The sequence below is a fragment of the Phymastichus coffea genome, unplaced genomic scaffold (genome assembly GCF_024137745.1).
Source record: "Phymastichus coffea isolate CEN01 unplaced genomic scaffold, Cenicafe_Pcof_1.1 PCOF00020, whole genome shotgun sequence".
NCBI lineage: Eukaryota > Metazoa > Arthropoda > Insecta > Hymenoptera > Eulophidae > Phymastichus > Phymastichus coffea.
In genome coordinates, this window is record NW_026706831.1 from 755,121 (window position 1) to 774,888 (window position 19,768).

Consider the following 19,768-nt stretch of genomic DNA (forward strand, 5'->3'; position numbering starts at 1 on the left):
GGTGGATCTGATAAAACGTTTTTATATGAATGTCTTTCGTATCTTTTCAAGGAAAACAATAAAAAAGTATATACTATGGCGTTTATTGGAATAGCAGCTACGTTATTACATCAAGGAAAAACAGTACACAAAGTATTTCAATTACCTGTACCTTTGTTGCCAGATTCATTATCGAATATAAAATTAAAATCACAAAAAGATGCTAATTTGAAAGAAATAGATGTCTTTATCTAGGATGAAGCTCCTATGGCTCCAAGATATGCTATTGCAGTGATGGATAAAACTTTGCGTAACGTAATGAACAATGATAAATTATTTAGTGGAAAAATAATTGTTTTAGGAAGGGATTTCAGGCAGTTACTTTCTGTGAAAGTAAATAGTACGCGTAGTGAAACTGTTGATTTATCTACAAATTATTGTTTACAATGGGAAAATATTAAATTTTCTTTAACCCAAAATATGCGAGCTTTACCTGAAGAAATTGAATTTTTGAAATTTTTGTTAAATTGATGGTGGAATATTGAATGACAATCAGGATAACTTGAATTTACAACATTTTCCTCAGAATTTTATTAGAGTAATTAGTAACGTAGAACACATAGTAAATGACATTTATGTTGATATATTAAGCAATAAACAATATAGAAAATTAATCAGTTTTGTTTTATTATCTGCACGAAACATTCACGTGTTAATGAAATAAATGAAAAAGTTGTTAATTTACTGGATGAAACAGCGGAAAAAATTTACACAATTATTGATAGTATAGAAAACTGTGATAATGAAGGTTTTGAAGGTGTTATATCAATTGAAGATATGAATGCAATTTCTCCCTCATCTCTTTCTTCTTACGAATTAAAATTAAAAGTAAATTGCATTTGTATGCTAATCCGAAATCTTACTATTAATGAAGGTTTATATGTAATGGTACTAGATTATTGATTTTAGAACTATGTAATAATTTATTAAACGTGAAATATTAAATGGTGGTAAAAAAGGAGAAATAGTCTTTATAAATCATATAATGTTGTATTCCTTAGAAAATGAATATCCATTTGTTTTTGAACGCCGAAAATTTCCTATCAGATTAGCATTTGCAATAACAATAAATAAAGCATAAGGTCAGATTCTAGAAAAAAATTAGAATAGATTTAAGAAACGACGTTTTCAACCACGGTCAGTTATACGTTGTTTAGTTATACGAGTTCGATCATGGAATTCATTGGAAATATATACGGATTGTCCTAATAAGGACAGTATTCAAAATTTCGTATAGAAAAAATTGTATTTATAAATTATTTATTAACGTCGAAATATTTTACGTTACAAAATTTGATTCAAATATTGTTTATTTATTTTCTTAATATTGTTACAAAAATTAATTGTCGATCGCACCTACGTATTATCCAGATGAACAAGCTCCACGCGCGAGGTACGCGCCTCAATGCACTTCTAGTCAGTAGTAAGGCTATAAGGGTTCTAAGCCACTTTTACCATGTGAGTATTCATTCCTTCCTTACCAGCAGTCGGTAACATGATTAATCCTGCCTTACCGGCCACTGAAATGTTTTATCGGCCGATTTTGTATCGACGGTTTGCATTGTAGCCGACCGAGCATGTGCACGTGCACGTGCACATTATATTTATTATACATATTATTCATTATATATATTATACATATATCCAACCATTTACGATTACCATTCAGCGAGAACCTTTTCCACATCTTATTTTTCAAAGTTCTATTAAATCGTTCACAAATTGATGCTTTCAATTTACTATATGTAGAATACATATGAATTTTATATTTGGTCATTAAACTTTCAAAATCTTTATTATAAAATTCACGACCTCTGTCAAGACATATCTTTTTTGGCACACGTCCTTTTTCAAGTATGGTTTTCATAGCCTTTGCAACATCTTTACCAGTTTTTTGTTTGACTGCTTCACACCAAGCGTACTTGGAAAGGCAGTCAATAGCGCACAAGATATACTTGTAATTTTTATTTTCTCGTTGATATGGTATCATTTCAACAAGATCGATTTGCCATGTCTCGTCAATATCACGAATGTCAAATGATCTTCTTAAATAATTACGACGAGCTGGCTTATGAAGCTCATCTACAACTGTTTTATACTTATTGTTCATTTTTTCAAACGCAAAAGATTTTCTTCAATCCAAAGAGATCAATGCTTATAATGATAATGAACTTGAAAGCTAACTAATACTATTAATATATAATTTCAGCTTCTCTTAATTCTTCGATTATAGACTGAATTTCATTCACATGATTTTGATTGCCTGCCGATGTCTCTGCAATTAATAATCTAAGACGTTCTACAAGCTCATTGGGATCATTCCAATATATATAATCAGTAAGATTATTAGGCCGCGCAATTTTATAAGGTGACTTCAAAGAAAACCCTCTGCCACTTGGTGAATTATAAGGTGTAACTTTGATTAACTGAGATATGATATCTCGAAATTTTTCACTTGTTTGATAGCGTATTTCCTCGTCAGGCTTGTAATGCTTTTTATATGCATTCGTTTTATTTATAATACGACCGTAGGTACCTAAATCGTCTTGAGTTACAATGGAGCTATCAGGCTTTTTTTTGAATAACAGTTCAATCAATCCAGAGCTTTTTTCATAAGTATCTTTACCTATAATAATTTTATTATTTTCAAAATTCACTGACCTATCACCAATCTTAAGAGTACCATCTTTATTTTGACGTACTCCACAGATAGTATCTAATGTTGCTACTTGATTTTTCCGCAACATTGATAAATACTTATTAAGTGAATCACTTTCAGGAGTATGAAATACATCAACATCATTATTTTTCAGTTGTTCATTAGCATTCAATGCTTCTTCCAATCCACTATCATATAATTTTTCAAATGGTTTTTCCTCTTTTTTAAATAATTCTTGTATGTCATAGCTATCTTTTTCTTCTTTTTTAGGTTGCAATAATTTTTTACGTTTGGTTTTTCTCTGCTGACTAAGTGTTGTTTCATCAACCAACTTTTCAAGTGGTTCAATCACAGGCTTGAAAGTCTCTTTGACAAATTTTTCAGTTGCTAATTTGTCAGACTTCAACAAATTATATTTATGTTTTATGGCTTCACGAGCTTTTTCCACTTGACGAAGAACACCAATCTGTTGACCTAACTCAGTCATGTTGTCTATTTGCAATCTTGTTGTCTACTGTCTGTTTTATGTTGAGTGATTCGCATTTATAATGAACTTATCAAAACCTTTTCTGAATCTGCCAGCATCTATTTTTCGATCTTTGTCAATTACAAGAAAGCTGTAATCTTCTTTCCAACACGAAGAACAAATTTCTTTAAAACATTGGTATGACATATCAGTATTCACATGATCATTATAGATATGTTTTAAATTCATATCATCTTGGCGGAAAATTATTAAAAAATTCACATTATCTCTCACTAAGTGTTTGGGTACTTGAGCATATGATTGACATAAGTAAAAGCAATCAACATTTTTATGTCTTCCCATACAATAAAAAGCTTTCACATTATCTTGTTTCTCACAAGCAATGTCATCAAAAATCATAATAGAATTTGGACGTGCTTCGTCTGGTGATACAACGAGATCATGCTCGCTAAAAGGTAAGTAGTCAACACCTTTGATGGGTTCAAGAAGTTGCTCAAGAAATTTGTATTTTGGTTGATTAAGCGACTTAGAATATATGTAAATATTTTCAAACTTTACACCATTAGGATGGGTTAAAAGAGCTAAGAGCGCATTCGTCTTACCACAATTAGATGCACCACAGCATACTGCACGTATGCTGTCGGGCAATAGATCCCCATGTCTTTTACTTTTCTTTTCACTTTTGTCTGTCAACGCGTCAAAATTTATCACAGGAAGCTTGAGAGACTGTTCCTCTACATCCATTTCACTCTAAGCTCTAAATCGCAACTGATAATCGATGCTATAAAAGAGTGTATTTATAAGTTTTTACGCATTCACTACTAAACACTCGACCATGATCGCCCACGAGAGAACAAAGAAAAGGAAGACTGGTAGAGGTTTGGTAAATAACTTGATAAATAATCTACCCTTTGAGGCTCACATACCAGGTTATCAATATTGCGGACCTGGTACAAAACTATATAAGCGATTAAATCGAGGAGACCCTGGCATTAATCCTCTGGACGCTGCATGTAAAGATCACGACATTGCTTACTCTAAAAATAAGGATATTCAAGCACGAAACATTGCAGACAAAGTATTGGCTGAAAAAGCTTGGCAACGTGTACATAGTTCTGACGCTAACTTAAGTGAAAGAGCTGCAGCATATGCCGTTACAAACATCATGAAAGCAAAATCAATGTTCGGAATGGGACTTAGCAAGAAGCGTTCTAAGAAAAGGAAGACTTCGTCGAAAAAAAATTCTAAAAAAAGAAAGACTTTAACAATGAAAAAACTTATCAGCATGACAAAAAAATGTATAACTCCTAGCAATGATTCGAAAATTGTTATCAAGAGTGCTTTAAACGCAGCACGAAAAACCATAAAAAATGTTGGTGGAAAGAAAAATATTAATTTACCAAGAATACTTCCAATCCCTAAAGTTGGAGGTTTCCTACCAGCACTCGTTCCTGTTTTCGCGGGACTTAGCGCACTTGGATCTTTGGCAGGTGGTGCAGCAGGAATAGCACAAGCTGTAAACCGAGCGAACGCTGCTAAAAAACAATTAGAAGAACAGTCGAGGCATAACAAACGTGTTGAAGCTTTAGCTCTTGGTAAAGGTTTATATTTGAGACCATATCAAAAAGGTTTTGGTTTAGCCTTCAGTACAAATAGTAAAGTCAAGAAGCCTAGAAATAAAGTTATTAAGAAAAAAAAAATTACAAAGACATTAAAAAAAAAAAAAACTTTGATTTAAAACTGCCACATCGTCCTTTAACAGATTACGATATAAAAAAGTATGCTCATGAATTACGAATTCCAAACTTTCGTGGTGTTTTTATGAGAAACTCTCTACCCACGCGACCACGCATCAACGAGTGTGCAGTTGTAAACCTTGATGATAATTCTGGACCAGGTACACATTGGGTGGCATACCGAAAAAATGGTAAAAATGTCTTCTACTTTGATAGTTTTGGTGATTTACGACCACCTCTAGACCTCTTGAAATATTTCAAAGTTGATCAAATCAAGTACAATTGTAACAAATATCAAAATTATAATACTTACACCTGTGGCCATTTATGTTTAAAATTTTTATGTAATTTGTTAGAACATCATGACAATTATCATTTGTATAAATAGTAAGAATTGTGAATAAAGAATTCAGTTGTGTACAATCACTCGACATGGTTGAATCATTGACCCTCAGTTTGTCTGGTATATCATCTGTATTAGAAACATACTATTTTCCACCTATAGAACTGGATAAAGATAAAACTTATACTCTTGGTTTGGTAGAATTACTTACATTTAATTCGATACCAAATATTGACGTCGGACACAATAAATTCAAAGTTGGTGATATTGAAATTGAACTACCTACAGGTAGTTATGAAATTGGTGACATAGATCGATATTTGAAAGAAAAGTTAAAGTCAACAGATATAAAAATTGAAATAAAACCTAATAACAATACTTTATGCAGTGAAATAATTTGCAATGAATTTGTCGATTTTCGACCAACTAACTCTATAGGACGTTTATTAGGTTTCACTAAACGATTGTTGCCAACCAATATAAATAATGTCTCCGACATGTCTGTAACCATTCTCAAAGTAAACGCTCTACGCGTTGAATGTAATATAACATCTGGAGCTTATATTAATCAAAATAGAGGTCATATCATTCATGAATTCTTTCCAGCTGTACCACCAGGATATAAGATCATTGAAGTTCCTAAACAGATTATATATTTACCTCTAACTGTCAGAGTTATTGATCATTTACAGCTACGACTAATTGACCAAGACGGTAATTTAATAAACTTTCGTGGAGAAGTAATCACGATTCGTTTACATATAAAGAGAGTATAATGGGAATAGTTTATAATGCTAAAGTAGGGAGTGGCTATATAACAACACCGCTATGCGCTCAAAAAGTCAGTCATCGACGGATAGTCAGAGGTCTAACACGTCGAAACATTCAGTTCCTGAAAAGTCTCGGGCTGAAGATTGTTCGAGACGTCACAACAAAAAGAAGAAAAAGAAACGTCAACAGTTTAAAAAATTAACGTGTATATTTGTATGCTGTTGTCATTTCAAAGATGGAAGAAATACTTAGTGTGCAAGCACCTATCATCTTTGATGAATCTATAGCTCATTATGAAGTTCATGCACATCAACCTTACAATTCACAAGCATTTAACAATAGCGATGAAATTCGTATATTAATACAACATCAAGACTATGTCTCTTACCATCGAAAAGTTCTCTACACATTGTAGGAAAAATAAGAAGAAGTGATGGTAATGCTGTTACTGAGACAAAGTTCGTAAATAATGCTATATGCCATCTATTCGAAGATATCTGCTATGAAATTAATGCCATTGAGATAGACAGATGTAAAAATGTTGGATTGACAAGTACTATGAAAGGTTTGATTTCATTGAATCAAAATCAAAGTGCATTCCTCGAAAATGCCGGATGGCTTGATATTGAAGAAACTAAGACAATAATTGACAACAATGGTTACTTTGATGTGTCGATACCACTTTCCATGATTTTAGGATTCGCTGAAGATTATCACAAAATTGTTGTGAATGTAAAGCATGAACTTATTCTTACCCGATCAAGAGATAATTTAAACGCAGTCATACAAAACTTGGTGAGAATTGATGATACTGAGCAATATGAACCTTTTAAAATAGAACTCATACGAATCGAATGGTTGATGCCTTATGTAATTACCTCAGATAAGTGTAAAATACAGTTATTCAATTTCATTCAAAAGGATATTCCTATTTCTATGAGTTTTCGATCGTGGAAACTTTATGAGTATCCAGCATTACCACAAACGTCAAAACATCTTTGGACAGTAAAAACATCCAATCAATTAGAAAAACCAAGATATATTATATTAGGTTTTCAAACAAAACGCAAGTCTGATCAAACTAAAAATCCCAGCAGATTTGATCATTGCAGTGTAACCAATGTTAAACTTTTTCTCAATTCTCAGCAATATCCGTATGGAAATTTAAATCTTGATATAAGTAATAATCAATATTCTATGCTATATAACATGTATGCTAATTTTCAAATGAATTATTACAACAGAGACTGTATGTACAATCCACTTTTGAATAGAAAACAATTTATTACGCATGCACCTCTAATAGTAATAGATTGTTCTAAGCAAAATGAATCATTGAAACAAGCTGCTGTAGATGTACGTCTAGAGTTTGAAACAAAAAATGATATACCTGCGGAAACAGCTGCATATTGTTTAATTTTACACGATCGTATAGTTAAGTATAATTCAATAAGTGGTAACATTACGAAACTTGTATAAGTATTATAATATAATAAACATGTATACTTTTTTATCAAATAAATGTGTTTTAAAAATTTTAAAGGTATTCAATATTTTTAATAATAATGATAAACCTTATCCCCCACCTCATTCCATGAGATATACCGACTGGGCGCGTCATGCCTGTACGCCACCGTCGATAATATTACACCACCCAAAACACACTTAATCACATATATCTTTTTTTTTTCTTTCATCAATCTGACGCATCATCGATCGATCATCGGGGGGAGGGAGAGGGCTATAGGGCCGGGGGGGCATGGGGCCTGCATCACCCACGTCGATAACTACCGACCGAGCATACACATGCACATGCACATGCACATGCACATGCACGTGCACGTGCACGTGCACATGCTCGGTCGGCTACAATGCAAACCGTCGATACAAAATCGGCCGATAAAACATTTCAGTGGCCGGTAAGGCAGGATTAATCATGTTACCGACTGCTGGTAAGGAAGGAATGAATACTCACATGGTAAAAGTGGCTTAGAACCCTTATAGCCTATACTACTCTAGTCCTATTATAAAAAAGTGATGGAAACCATATTGAAGTATATTTATTCGTAACCTGATTGGCCCATATGAAAAAAAAGCGCGAGAATTCAAATTGATTTTTTATTTCTAATCTAATTCAATTTTTTTAGCAAGAAATTAAATATAAAAATATAATTTTTCATTTATCATTCGAAGTCATAATGTAATTCAATGTTTTCCCTTATATATCCCCTTATAAAAAAGTGATGGATGCCATGTTGAAGCATTTTGTTCGTGATCTGATTGGCTGAGATATAGACACGTGATATACTATTATACGGCGGCGAATAAGTGTAGACGTGTGGTTTCCAGTTGAAATTTTAGTAATAAAAATTTAATTTATCATAATTTTTCGTAATTCATCCTACGGTTAATTTTAAAGATAATGAAAGTAAAAAAGAGGACTGCAGTATTATTATTTTTATACTCATTTTATGAAACTAACAACGAATAAATAATTTCGTTCAAATGATGTAGGTTAAAATTGTTCTAAATATTTTCTACTAATAATCGATAATCTGATTTTTTAATGCATAAATTGAAGGCTGTAATATCGCAATCTTTATTCAAAAAGTCGAATAAAAGTTTAATAATAATTTAATCTGTTGAGAAAAAAATAGTATAAGATTATATTTATTGCAGTTTTTGATATAATAAAACATGAATTTGAAAACGTGTTTCAGCATCAATACACATTTTTCCACTGTGATATGTGCTTTATAAAAAAATTGAAAAAACTTATACCTTTGAAAAAAATAATTTATGTTACATATATTAATTAATACAACGATAACAAATCAATAATAAGATAAGAACGCGCAAAGTGTATCTAATCCTATATATTTTTATTTTCCTGTATGAAAAAGTGATGCGGAGTGAGGTAATTTTATTCGTGATCTGATTTTTGAATGTAGTCATGTGGATCTTATTTATGAGTAAATCTGTAATAATAATAGATCGAGGTATTTTATATCTATCAATACAAATAAGTATAATAATTTGTAGGCATTGAAATGTTAATAAATCCTACATCCTCTCAATGGCTCAACTTTAAAAAAAAACGATAAAGTAATCTTAATGCACTTCAGTTACATTTATTTATTGGACATAAATTTATTGAATATCTTTATTGTAAAGTTTAGCTTTGGATCAATATTGAAAAGAATGGTAAATGATATTTCATACGATGTTCTGTGAATTTATGTCGGTGCATTCGGTACCGTTAATTTATTTTAAATAATTTTTGGGATTTAATTTATAAATGTAAGCAAATTCTTCAAATAGTTACAGATGAACAATTGATGAAACAGTTTAAAAACAGTTAAATTAAAATAATATATCTGTTGGTACGGTGATATTCTACGGAAAGCTTGATATCATGACACGCTGAATCCGAATCTGCCATTAGAATTGATCGGCCACCCCCCAGTTTCTTGAAAAAGTCGAAAAATAGCTCAAAATCATTGAAAAATGCAGAAAATCGACATTTTTCATTCTAAGAGTAAGCTATACAATTTTTTCACCTAGATCCATAATTATATTTGGCACCCAACCTACGTCATGGCGGAGTGTTTCATTCTGGAAGCAGTCCTGGTACAGACTTCTCACTGTTCCTGTGAAAAATTTTTTATACTTGGATACTTCATACTTACCACAAACATAACAAAAGTTATCAGGACTCTCATTACACTTGTGTGAGTTCATTCTTGTATCATTACACTGTACAGAGGCCAAGTTACCGACCAATGTAGAGCTGCGGTCGCTTGATCACGACGCCTGCGTGACCCTTTTTTTTAACCCTGACCAGACGCCGATACTGGAATTGCCAGTCCCTGAATCATAAAATACTTGCGTGTGCCTACCATGACGGCGTGTGAGCCACTTACCCAAGGACTTTGCCAGATGAACCTGTTATCACCGTTACCGCGAGGAGGTGCCTTAGTTATAGGCACACGAGTGTCAATGTTTTGTGGACTGCTGCGAGAATGAAGAGATGGATATTGTCGAATCGACCGAGGAAGAAGACGAAACTCATATCGACGTGGAAGATGAATACCTACCAACGGGTGAATCAAGTAATGTTCCTCAAACTTTCAATCAAACGGAGTTAAATAATTTAATACGGGACTTGAGATTAGCAAAAGATGGAGCAGAATATCTGGCAATAGCACTAAAGAAGAAAAATTTACTGGCTAAGAAAACCAAAGCTTATATTTATAGGAACAGAGAGAAAGACTTTCAGAATTTTTCACAAGAGACGAAGAGAATTTATTGTGTACTGTTCAGATGTGAAAGGATTGATTGATGAATTAAAACCAGATATTTATAAAGACGAAGAGTGGAGACTCTTCATCGACTCATCAAAAAGAAGTCTCAAGGGTGTATTGTTTCATACGGAAATAATTTCACACTAATTCCTATAGATCATTCTATAAAGCTGAAAGAAACTTATGAAAACCTCAAAATAGTTTTGAAAATAAAATAAACTACTTGAATCATCAGTGAAAACTGTGAATCAGTGGAATCAGTGATCTCAAAATCGCAACCTTAATTGTTCTAGACCAACAATCAGGTTATACAAAAAATCCCTGCTTCTTATGTTTGTGGAATAGCAGAGACCGAACTAATTATTACGTTAAGAAAGCCTGGCCAAGAACCGAGTTTAATCTAGGATCGAAGAATATCAAACACGCACCATTAATCGGTCCATCGAAATATCTACTTCCGACACTTCACATCAAACTTGGCCTCATAAAACAATTAGTTAAAGCTCTAGATAAAAAGGGCGATTGTTTTCGATACTTAAGTGAAAAATTACTAGTGATTAGTGATGCGAGTTTGAAAGAAGGTATTTTTGATGGTCTTCAAAATTGAACTCTTATCCAGGATGAAAACTTCGTGACAAAGAGAAGGCTGCTTGGTTGAGTTTCAAAGATGTGTGTCAAAAATTTCTAGGAAACAAAAAGGATGAAAATTACCAGGATTTGGTTTAAGGGTTATTGAAAAATTACAGACTTAGGTTGTCTGATGAATCTCAAACTGCACTTATTACACTCGCACATTGACTTCTTTCCTGAAAATCTGGGAGATTTTAATGAAGAACAAAATATAATTAAATATATTAAATATTTAATGTTTAAGTGTATTATATGACTTATATCGTATAATTTGTAGTATTTATATGTACATCATTGATAGGAAGATATGTCATAATTGTTTTTGATAAAAATTAATCACCTAATTATTTTTTTTTCACGTAAAACTGATATAATCCCTTCCATTTGATACCCTATGGCAGTTCACCCTAGTATACTAAAATTAAAGATCATATGTATAAAATCTCTGTAAGTTAACATTCACGGTTATTTAAGGCAACAACCCATTCCTTTCGGTACAGTTCCTATAAGAGAGCAGTTCTACTTCAGAGAGTATTGTTTTACAAAGTCTAGATTATATTACAAATTGATTTTCCAGTTTGCAATTAGAAATATTATTTATTTCATTAATAAATGATGATAATGATGCTTTGATAGTGTAGTAAAATTACGTTTGATTTTTGCTAATAGTATAACATATTCATTGCTATAAAAACCAAATTGAAACATTTCGCAGATTCAATTTCTACTGATACTTGAAGAATTCGCTTTTAACTTTTGGGATTATTTTGTTAAAAAAACGCTCAATATCCTCTATTAGGTGTTTTATAAGACGATTTTAGTACTCGCGAAACAAGAAAAATTCTGATATGTAACTTTCTTGAAAAAAAATTAGTCATTGTGCGGGCAAGCTTAACTTAGAAATATCGTAGGAACGCGCATTTTGATATATAAAAATCAATTATTTGTTCACACGTATGATCTAGCTGTTAGTAATTGTTTATCATTAATTTATAATAAGCTCTTATATTATCAAAATAAGAAGCCTTATCAACAAACCATTATTTTTAATTTGAAATGTTAAGAAAATACTTACATATAAATTAGTTATAAAATAAACAACAATTAATAATAATGCGAGCGCAATCTCCAGTCTTTTTCAGTAACGTTATACATCAGAATCGGTGCCGTTTCAAAAGTGTCAAAGTCGTTCTGTAAAAACTATAGTTTTAAAACTGCTTCTTGCAAGCATTTTATGTAATAAAATATTCACTTTTCTCTCGATTATTTTATATGTACGAAATCAATAATGAATAAGCTTTAATGGCCGTGCCTTTGAAATTCCTTAAAGTATCTGCGTATTGATAACTGAGTAGTGATTCAATTTTCAACTGTCGTGTGTTAGAACTGATGTTTTTTTGAAAATGTCATATCAATCGCTGTATAGATGTACGCGTATGAAAAAAATAGCTGATCAGTTTCCTCTTACAATCAGGCACGTATTTGTAAGTTTACGTTATCCGATATCACCGACATATGGTTTGTACGTCATCTCGAATATATTATACAAATGTCTAGGACAAATATCTGCACCAACGTGAAATACTGACAGATCACATTAAAAATATTATATCTTGAAAAACTTTTGCAAAATGGCAGTAATCGAACTAAAACTAATTTTGGATAATTGGTAGTAAGACTATATTTTCATTTCGCTTATGGTAATATCACAAAGTAATCTATAAAACTGAGATAATAAAATGATTGACTTTTGGACGATCTTAGAATCATCATTTAGCTGTACCTGACTCTTACTCAACTTTTATCCTCGGGGATAGTTTTTTTACTGTATTATAAGCTTAAAAAATGCATAAATAATTTAGACTTTCATATAATACACAATATTGACTAAAAGAAGGCTAATGTTGGTTGTATACATGTAAGAGGGGAACAGAGACGAGATGACGTATGATATCAAAAGGGATAGATACATAGAGTGGCAGTGATACGGAATAGGGAGCTAGGAGTGAGTGGAATTTGTTTTGAATAGTCAATCTGAGGAGTGTGAGGATGTGACTTACGCTCATATATAAAGCTGGCTAGACGGGCAGAGAGATAGGCAATGGGAGTGTGGACGTGCCTATAGCTGATGAAATGCGAAAATACGATATGTTCTCGGTGAAAATTAGCACTCTTCGATAAAGCCTTGCTGCTGCTGATATTTGCGCGACCCGCCAGTATTGACGTACTTCTACGGCTGTTACTGCCTCTTCTTATCATAGGCATAAGACAAGAGCTCCATAGCGTTGTAGCGTTCATCCGAGCAGCAGCAGCTTATTCCTCCAGTCCACAGCATTCACGGCAGCCACATTTGCACACGCTAACCGACCGAGAGTAGCACCCATGCATTTAGGCTACTGAGGAACTCCGGTTAATAAGAGACTCTGCTCGAGTTTTTCATTTCTCGATTGTCGCAACAAAAACTTGGCGCAGGCATTTTCCCCAAGCAATACCGACATTTCCAGGCTCATTGGCACGCTTACTACTTATATAAATTTTACTGCCATCTCCTTTTCTTCGATTCTTCTAGATTTGCCTGAAAGAGCAAGCTGGCAGGTCGGCGAAATTCAAGTTCTCGCTATTTGATGGCTTTTTGCGCCAGCTAGTTGTCACTCGCCGTCTGGCGCTGCTGCCGCACGATATCAGAGTGGCTGGCCAGTTGCGAAAATAAATAGGTAGGAGCAACATTACGATGCTCGTAAACGTCGATAAAGGCGCTCGGTGTGACGACCGAATGCGACGCACAGGCGGTTATCGTAGTCGCAGCGCACACAGCTTTGAGAGCCTCAGTGGCCAGCCTGATCGAAAGTTTTACTATCGGCACGCGATGAAGCTTTTTCTCGTCACGCAAGTTCCATGGCTAAAGACCCGCCCCTCTCTATTCCACTCGACTTGTTCTCTACACATGGCCATGCTATATCACGAAAACGCCAGCACTGATTAACTAGATGAAACCCGATATGATGTTCTTCATTGTTATCGTTATGTCACACATTCACGCCCCATTGCCTAAGTTTCGCCTCAAAATTTTAAAGCCCAAACTTGTTCGCTAATGGCTTTCCAGAAGTGTTTTTTCCTGCACACCAGACATCTCCTATTTCCATGTTTTACCACCGGCAGACAACCACGTCATTCGAGCATTGCTTCTCAAACTCAAAAATGTACTTCTCATCATTTGGCAAAGTAGAGAACTTACATGTATAGATAGTAGAGCAGTCGTAATGATAGAACATAAGTAGCAGCGTATGCTCTTTTGCGGCAGTACAAGCTCAAAAAGTTTGGGATAGAGCTGCTAGACGGCAGCAGCGCAAATCCCGAGGGTTCGATAGAAAAATAAGAAGGCGTACGTTCCAGTAGTCTCTTATCGGCTACAGGCCGCTAAGTTTCCTTCTCTCTCTCTCTCTCTCTCTCTCTCTCTCTCTCCCTCTCTCTCTCTCTCTCTTTCTTTCCTATACTTCCAATCCTTCCTTTTTGGAATATCTTTCACTAGTTTGATCTGGCAAAAGAGTACCTGCTCTATACAACGAGAAAAGAAGCAATTGAAAATATTTTTATTTACCCCCTACGTTATTCACCAGCTTTGCCGGTGAATAACATACTCTCATGTTTTACGCATGAGCCTAGCTCAATGGGTCAATAACGCATAAATCAACATTCAATTATTCAAATTATATACCTAAGATACTTTGCATTTTTCCTATCTCGCGCGCTCGACTTTCGTCTTTTCACTTATGAAAACGATCGACGCTTCAGTTTCATGATGTAGACAATTTTCCCACAAAGATTAAATTCCAAAATAGAAGCTTCATTCGGGCTATGCTCTCATTGCTCGGCCAATTAATTACGGATATATAAGTTCTAGGATTTCCATAAATCTTTCAATTTTGGCATGAAGCGTTTAGAGACTATTTCACAACTTTGCGTATATAGACGATCGCGGAGCATTTCTCATGCTAACGAGCCGTGTCGCGCAAGATTTACGACGTAACATACAGGGATAAAGCTTTTGCCTGACAGACTAAGCGCATTATCGACTTAAACTTCGATAAAAATTATCAAAACAATTGTTCAGCTGCTTTATAGATTTCATTTAAACAGCTTTTTCATAGTACGACCATTACACTGTATCACTTTTTAGTTTCATGCACTTTTTCTTCTCGTCCGCTCCCGTATGTCTCGTCGCGAATAAAATATCTCAATCTGCCACCAAACGAGAACTAACAGTTCGAACTGGAGGCGATTGAAAAAACGAGCGTGAATAATAAAAAGGCTTTGGAAGAATCGACATCATTCAAGTAGCATAAACTTTTCTTAATGTCAGTGAATAACATATATTCGAATAGAACTAAGTTTATTTAACGTAAAACGTCTTTTCGAAAAACTCATCATTAGATGAAGCTCGTACTGTAGAATTAAATTATTTTCTTAGTACTAAACACATTTGTAAGAGAGTAATTTATTGTAGAGTTGTAAGATAAATAAGGGTGAGAAATTGAATGGGAGTGAGAGATGAAACTGAGAATGAATGGGAAAAGACGAAAGAAAACAGAAAGGCAAATGAAAGAAATGGAGAAAGGAAAAGAAGAAAAAGATCGTTTTTAGGGTTGCGAATCTTGCGGATCTTACGGAAGCAAATCGTCGCCGACGAGTTTGTCCAAGAGAAGGAGAGGTCACGCGATGCATACAAATGCCTTCGATCGACGCTCCAAGAAAAGCGCTACACGTGCTGTGCTACCCATGTGTGTGTGTATGTGTGTGTGTGTGTGTATACGACTGACGCCAAACGGATAACGCATATAGCAGAAGGGACAAGCACTGGTGAGGGGGATAAAAGACGTAGAGATAGCGAAGAAGGCGCAGCAGCTTTGAAATGTGACTTGAGTAAACAATCTCGTTCACTTATTATCATTCGATTTAGCACAGATTATAGTTGGAATTATTTCTCAAATTTGTAATCGTCAAAAATTTATTAAGCGTTATAGCAATAATAGAAATCTCATTTACAAATATTTAGAAACTGACTATATTTTTGTTTTCGTAAAATTTTCCACATGTGATTTTTCAACAATTTTATGAATGGAGGATTACAACACGTCACGACAACTTATCAAATGACATTTGTTAAGGTCCCTCCACCAACATCTTAGCACACTAAAATATATATAGTAAATGAAGAAACTCTGTCGCCACATTTCTCCCATGATTTGGCTAAGCGGCATATAATAAAATCATGAAACTTTTTTTATAGATGAAAGGCTGTACCTAGAATGTTATGAATCAATCTCGGAGCGCTCCAAACAGCCGTTTTTCTCTAATAAATTAAAATATCAATGATCTTTTCGCGCTGTCATTTTTGTTTATGTTTACATCAAAAACAAAATATTAGCGCCCATTATAACCAAACACGTACATTACTCCAACCTTGAAAAATAACTTTATAAAAGTTTACTAATGAAATACTTATCATTGATAAAGATTCAATGTAAATAAATGCAGATATTTTATTGCGTTATGTGGATGTAGATAATATTATTAATTTTATTGTGGAGCACTAGTAATTCGAAAATTTCTTGTTTCCAGTAAAAATACTTTGTATGACTTGTGTATTATTATTTTATATGTTAAAATCATATATATCACGTAAGCTTTTTTTCAACGTTCTGCAATTCTTCATGTAGTGAGATATCGATATCTGCAATTATTTAGATGGAATCATTATCAATAGCTCGATAATTCATCGGTAAGCTTTTATAAAATTATTTTTTAAGGTTGGAGTAATATACGTATTTGGTTAGTTTGGAGGTAATTCTCTCTCGTGTTTTTTTTTCTACACGTAGTTGTAATAATCAATGGCTATCTGATATTCAATGCACCGGTTTATTAGAAAGACATTAAATATTCGTGTATGATAGGAGAGAAAATGAAGATATGATGACGTTTAATAGGAAGATGAACCAAAAAGTAATGTGTAGACGATAGCAGCATGCGAATGTAAAAGTAGAAAGGGATAGGAGAGGGCAGAAAGAAAATGAAATAATAGAATATCAAGGATACATTAGATTGGTTATCCACAGGTCTCGAGTTCGAACATGCAGGACGTGACATTAGTGAACGTGTTAAGGAGTCACTCGGGCAAGTATAGATGCGAGGTAACGGAGGAGGCGCCGAATTACGACACCAGGGTCCAGGAAGCTGAAATCCTCGTTGTGGGTAAGACTGGACCTCAGAATTTCTCCATACGATGAATATTAAGCTTGGCGCGGCCACGTCTATATTTTGCGCTACAGCGTTCCCGTACTCCTCCTTCATCCTTTACCCTATACTCTGCTTGTCTCAAAACACTTTTCCTGCAAACTTGCATTATCGATTGTTCCACCGCTTGTTCTATATTTTCTCACGTAGCTTTGCTGCGGTCTACATCTTTCTAGCCTTTCCAACGGAAAAAAAACTGCAGAAGCTTTACTCGAAATGAGTACTCGACATTGAAGCTTGCAGCAATTAGTTATAAGCTTTTGATTGTCTTGAAATCGAGTAATCGAAAGCTCTGAACCAACCGACCAAGTACTTAGCTACGCGAATACGGTCTAGCGTTTTAGCAATCCACTAGTTTGGGATGGGGATTTACTTGATGAATCTCGAAAGAGTCGGAAAAAAAGTTCGGCGGACATAGATTAGTTTGCACCTAAGTTATCTAGCTACCGTTCAAACTTTTGGTAAGTGGCTAGCATTTGGAAATGATGGAGAGAGCTGCGTCATTGGTTGATTGGTTCTGTTGGCTGTACGGTTTATTAGAGAGTATCTGTTAATGTAATTGTTACGATGTTCACAGATGTGCCGAAAAAGGAGCCGACAATCGCAGTCGACAGACAACACTTGCAAGAAGGTGAAAGACTTCGGGCGAATTGCACGTCGGGCGCCTCTCGCCCCGCCCCCAACATTACGTGGACCCTCAACGGAGCACCCGTAAGTATCATCTCTTCATCTAACTCTCCAGGCTGGCCAGTCCCCTGTGAAAGGCTACGTGACCCTACTGGGCGATTAAACTTGCTGCAAAGTTTTACCCTGTCGCCCCTTTCTTTACCTACTTTGTTTTCGCCATCCTGCAGCACTCCTTTTCGTTTTCACATGCAAGCTTGTCATTTATTGACAAAGCATCGCTGATTCCAAAAAGCTGTCTCAGCGAGCTTTATTCATGCGCTGTATATTTGTCGTAACTCGTTTTCTCCTCGGCTTTTTTTCGCTCTACGACTATCAATATATAGTGATTCTGCTTCTTCTCCCTTTCGTCTTCTCATCCGGTCGATTAAGCTTTCGGGCTTGCCGCACTGCAGCGCTGAAGCCACCAGGATCTAGCTATATCCGCGCGATGGATGCCAAGCCATAGCTGACACGAGGTGTCATCCGCGCAGCTCTATTTTGTTTTGTCGCCTTTCTTACTTATTCGACACTTAGCTCTTTTCTACCTCGCGTTGCTGCTTATATATTTGCCGCTTTTCCATTAGCATCGTTTATTTGACGTTACTTTGCTTCCGATCATACATTTTAACCCTTGAATCCCGTTGCCAAATGCCCTAGTCGGCGAATCCCTCATGTACTAGCCCGATTAGTTCCTTCCAAACCTTCCCGTTACGTTTCTTTTTTAACTCGTTCATCCATCGCATTTTCTGTCTGGCTTACTTTTCTGCGACTTTTGTTTCTTTTATATCTTTTCTTCTTTATTGCCGACAGCACCGCGGTATTCTCTCGTAGACAATGTTCAATCAACGTTATATCGTCAAACACAAATCGTATACAAATTGTACAATAAAGTATACGATTAGTATGTGATACTATGATACTATAAGACATCGCCGAAGCAACTGCTAACATTTAATGAACGGCCAAATGTATAAAATATATTTTACAAGATTCTTTTTCGTTGTATTTGCAGCGATACAAATCCCGAATATTCAATTGCAACAATAGAAAGTGTACGTTGATAAGTCAGATAAAGTACCAATTGCATTAGTCTCCTCAACTGACTCTGAACAGAAAAGATGCAACATTAATTCGTTTTTATGTTTCTAAAAAAATGAACGTTCCCATCATGGTGAAAAAGACTTGAAAACTAAGTTTTCATTCATTGGATTTGGCATGGAAGAATTTCGATTGATTTTGTTTTGACGTTTTATACGTAGTGAGATTGCGCAAGAGTGCACCGAAGTATGGAAGTAGAGGGAAATTCGAATCGCGATCAAACGTCTGGTCGCGCGAGCAGCGAGGAGAACGAAAGCAATCTGCACTCGGACTATCGAGACCCATTTCCTGCAGGATGTCATTACGTTCGTCAGGCTTTTCTTTATTTTTCCGCTTGGAAGAAACGAAAGGGACACTGCGCACTGCTGAATCCAGAGAAATAGTTTTGGGAGATTGGAATTTGTGTTAAAGGAGACTGCTTACGCTCTTCATCACTGAATGGACCGACCAACCGACCACCACCACTGGTCCATAGATCCAATCTCATTTTCCTCTACAATTAGAATTTTACATTAGGTAAATGAATGTGTACTTTCGCTAACTTTGCTTAAAGAACAATCTTCGGATTCGTTCGTTTATCCTCGCAATGTTTACACTTCTCGCGGTTCGCTGATTTTCGTTAAATTTCTTACGATGGATATTTATCGTTACTTTTGAGCAAAATTTCGCAAGTAATTAGGAAAATAAATTGCATCTCATTCTTTAAATAAATGGAAAAATTGATTGTTAAAACTAACAAAGAAC

General features: G+C 34.8%; 1 protein-coding gene across 1 annotated transcript in view; it reads left to right on the forward strand.

Annotated features, from left to right (window-relative positions):
- LOC131675361 (uncharacterized) overlaps window positions 1-19,768 on the forward strand; it is a 116,735-nt gene that overhangs the window by 49,971 nt on the left and 46,996 nt on the right. The window contains exons 3-4 of the mRNA XM_058954319.1: window positions 17,083-17,218; window positions 17,838-17,971. Of these exons, the coding sequence (XP_058810302.1) occupies window positions 17,083-17,218; window positions 17,838-17,971 (270 nt within the window). The remainder of the gene's footprint in view (window positions 1-17,082; window positions 17,219-17,837; window positions 17,972-19,768) is intronic.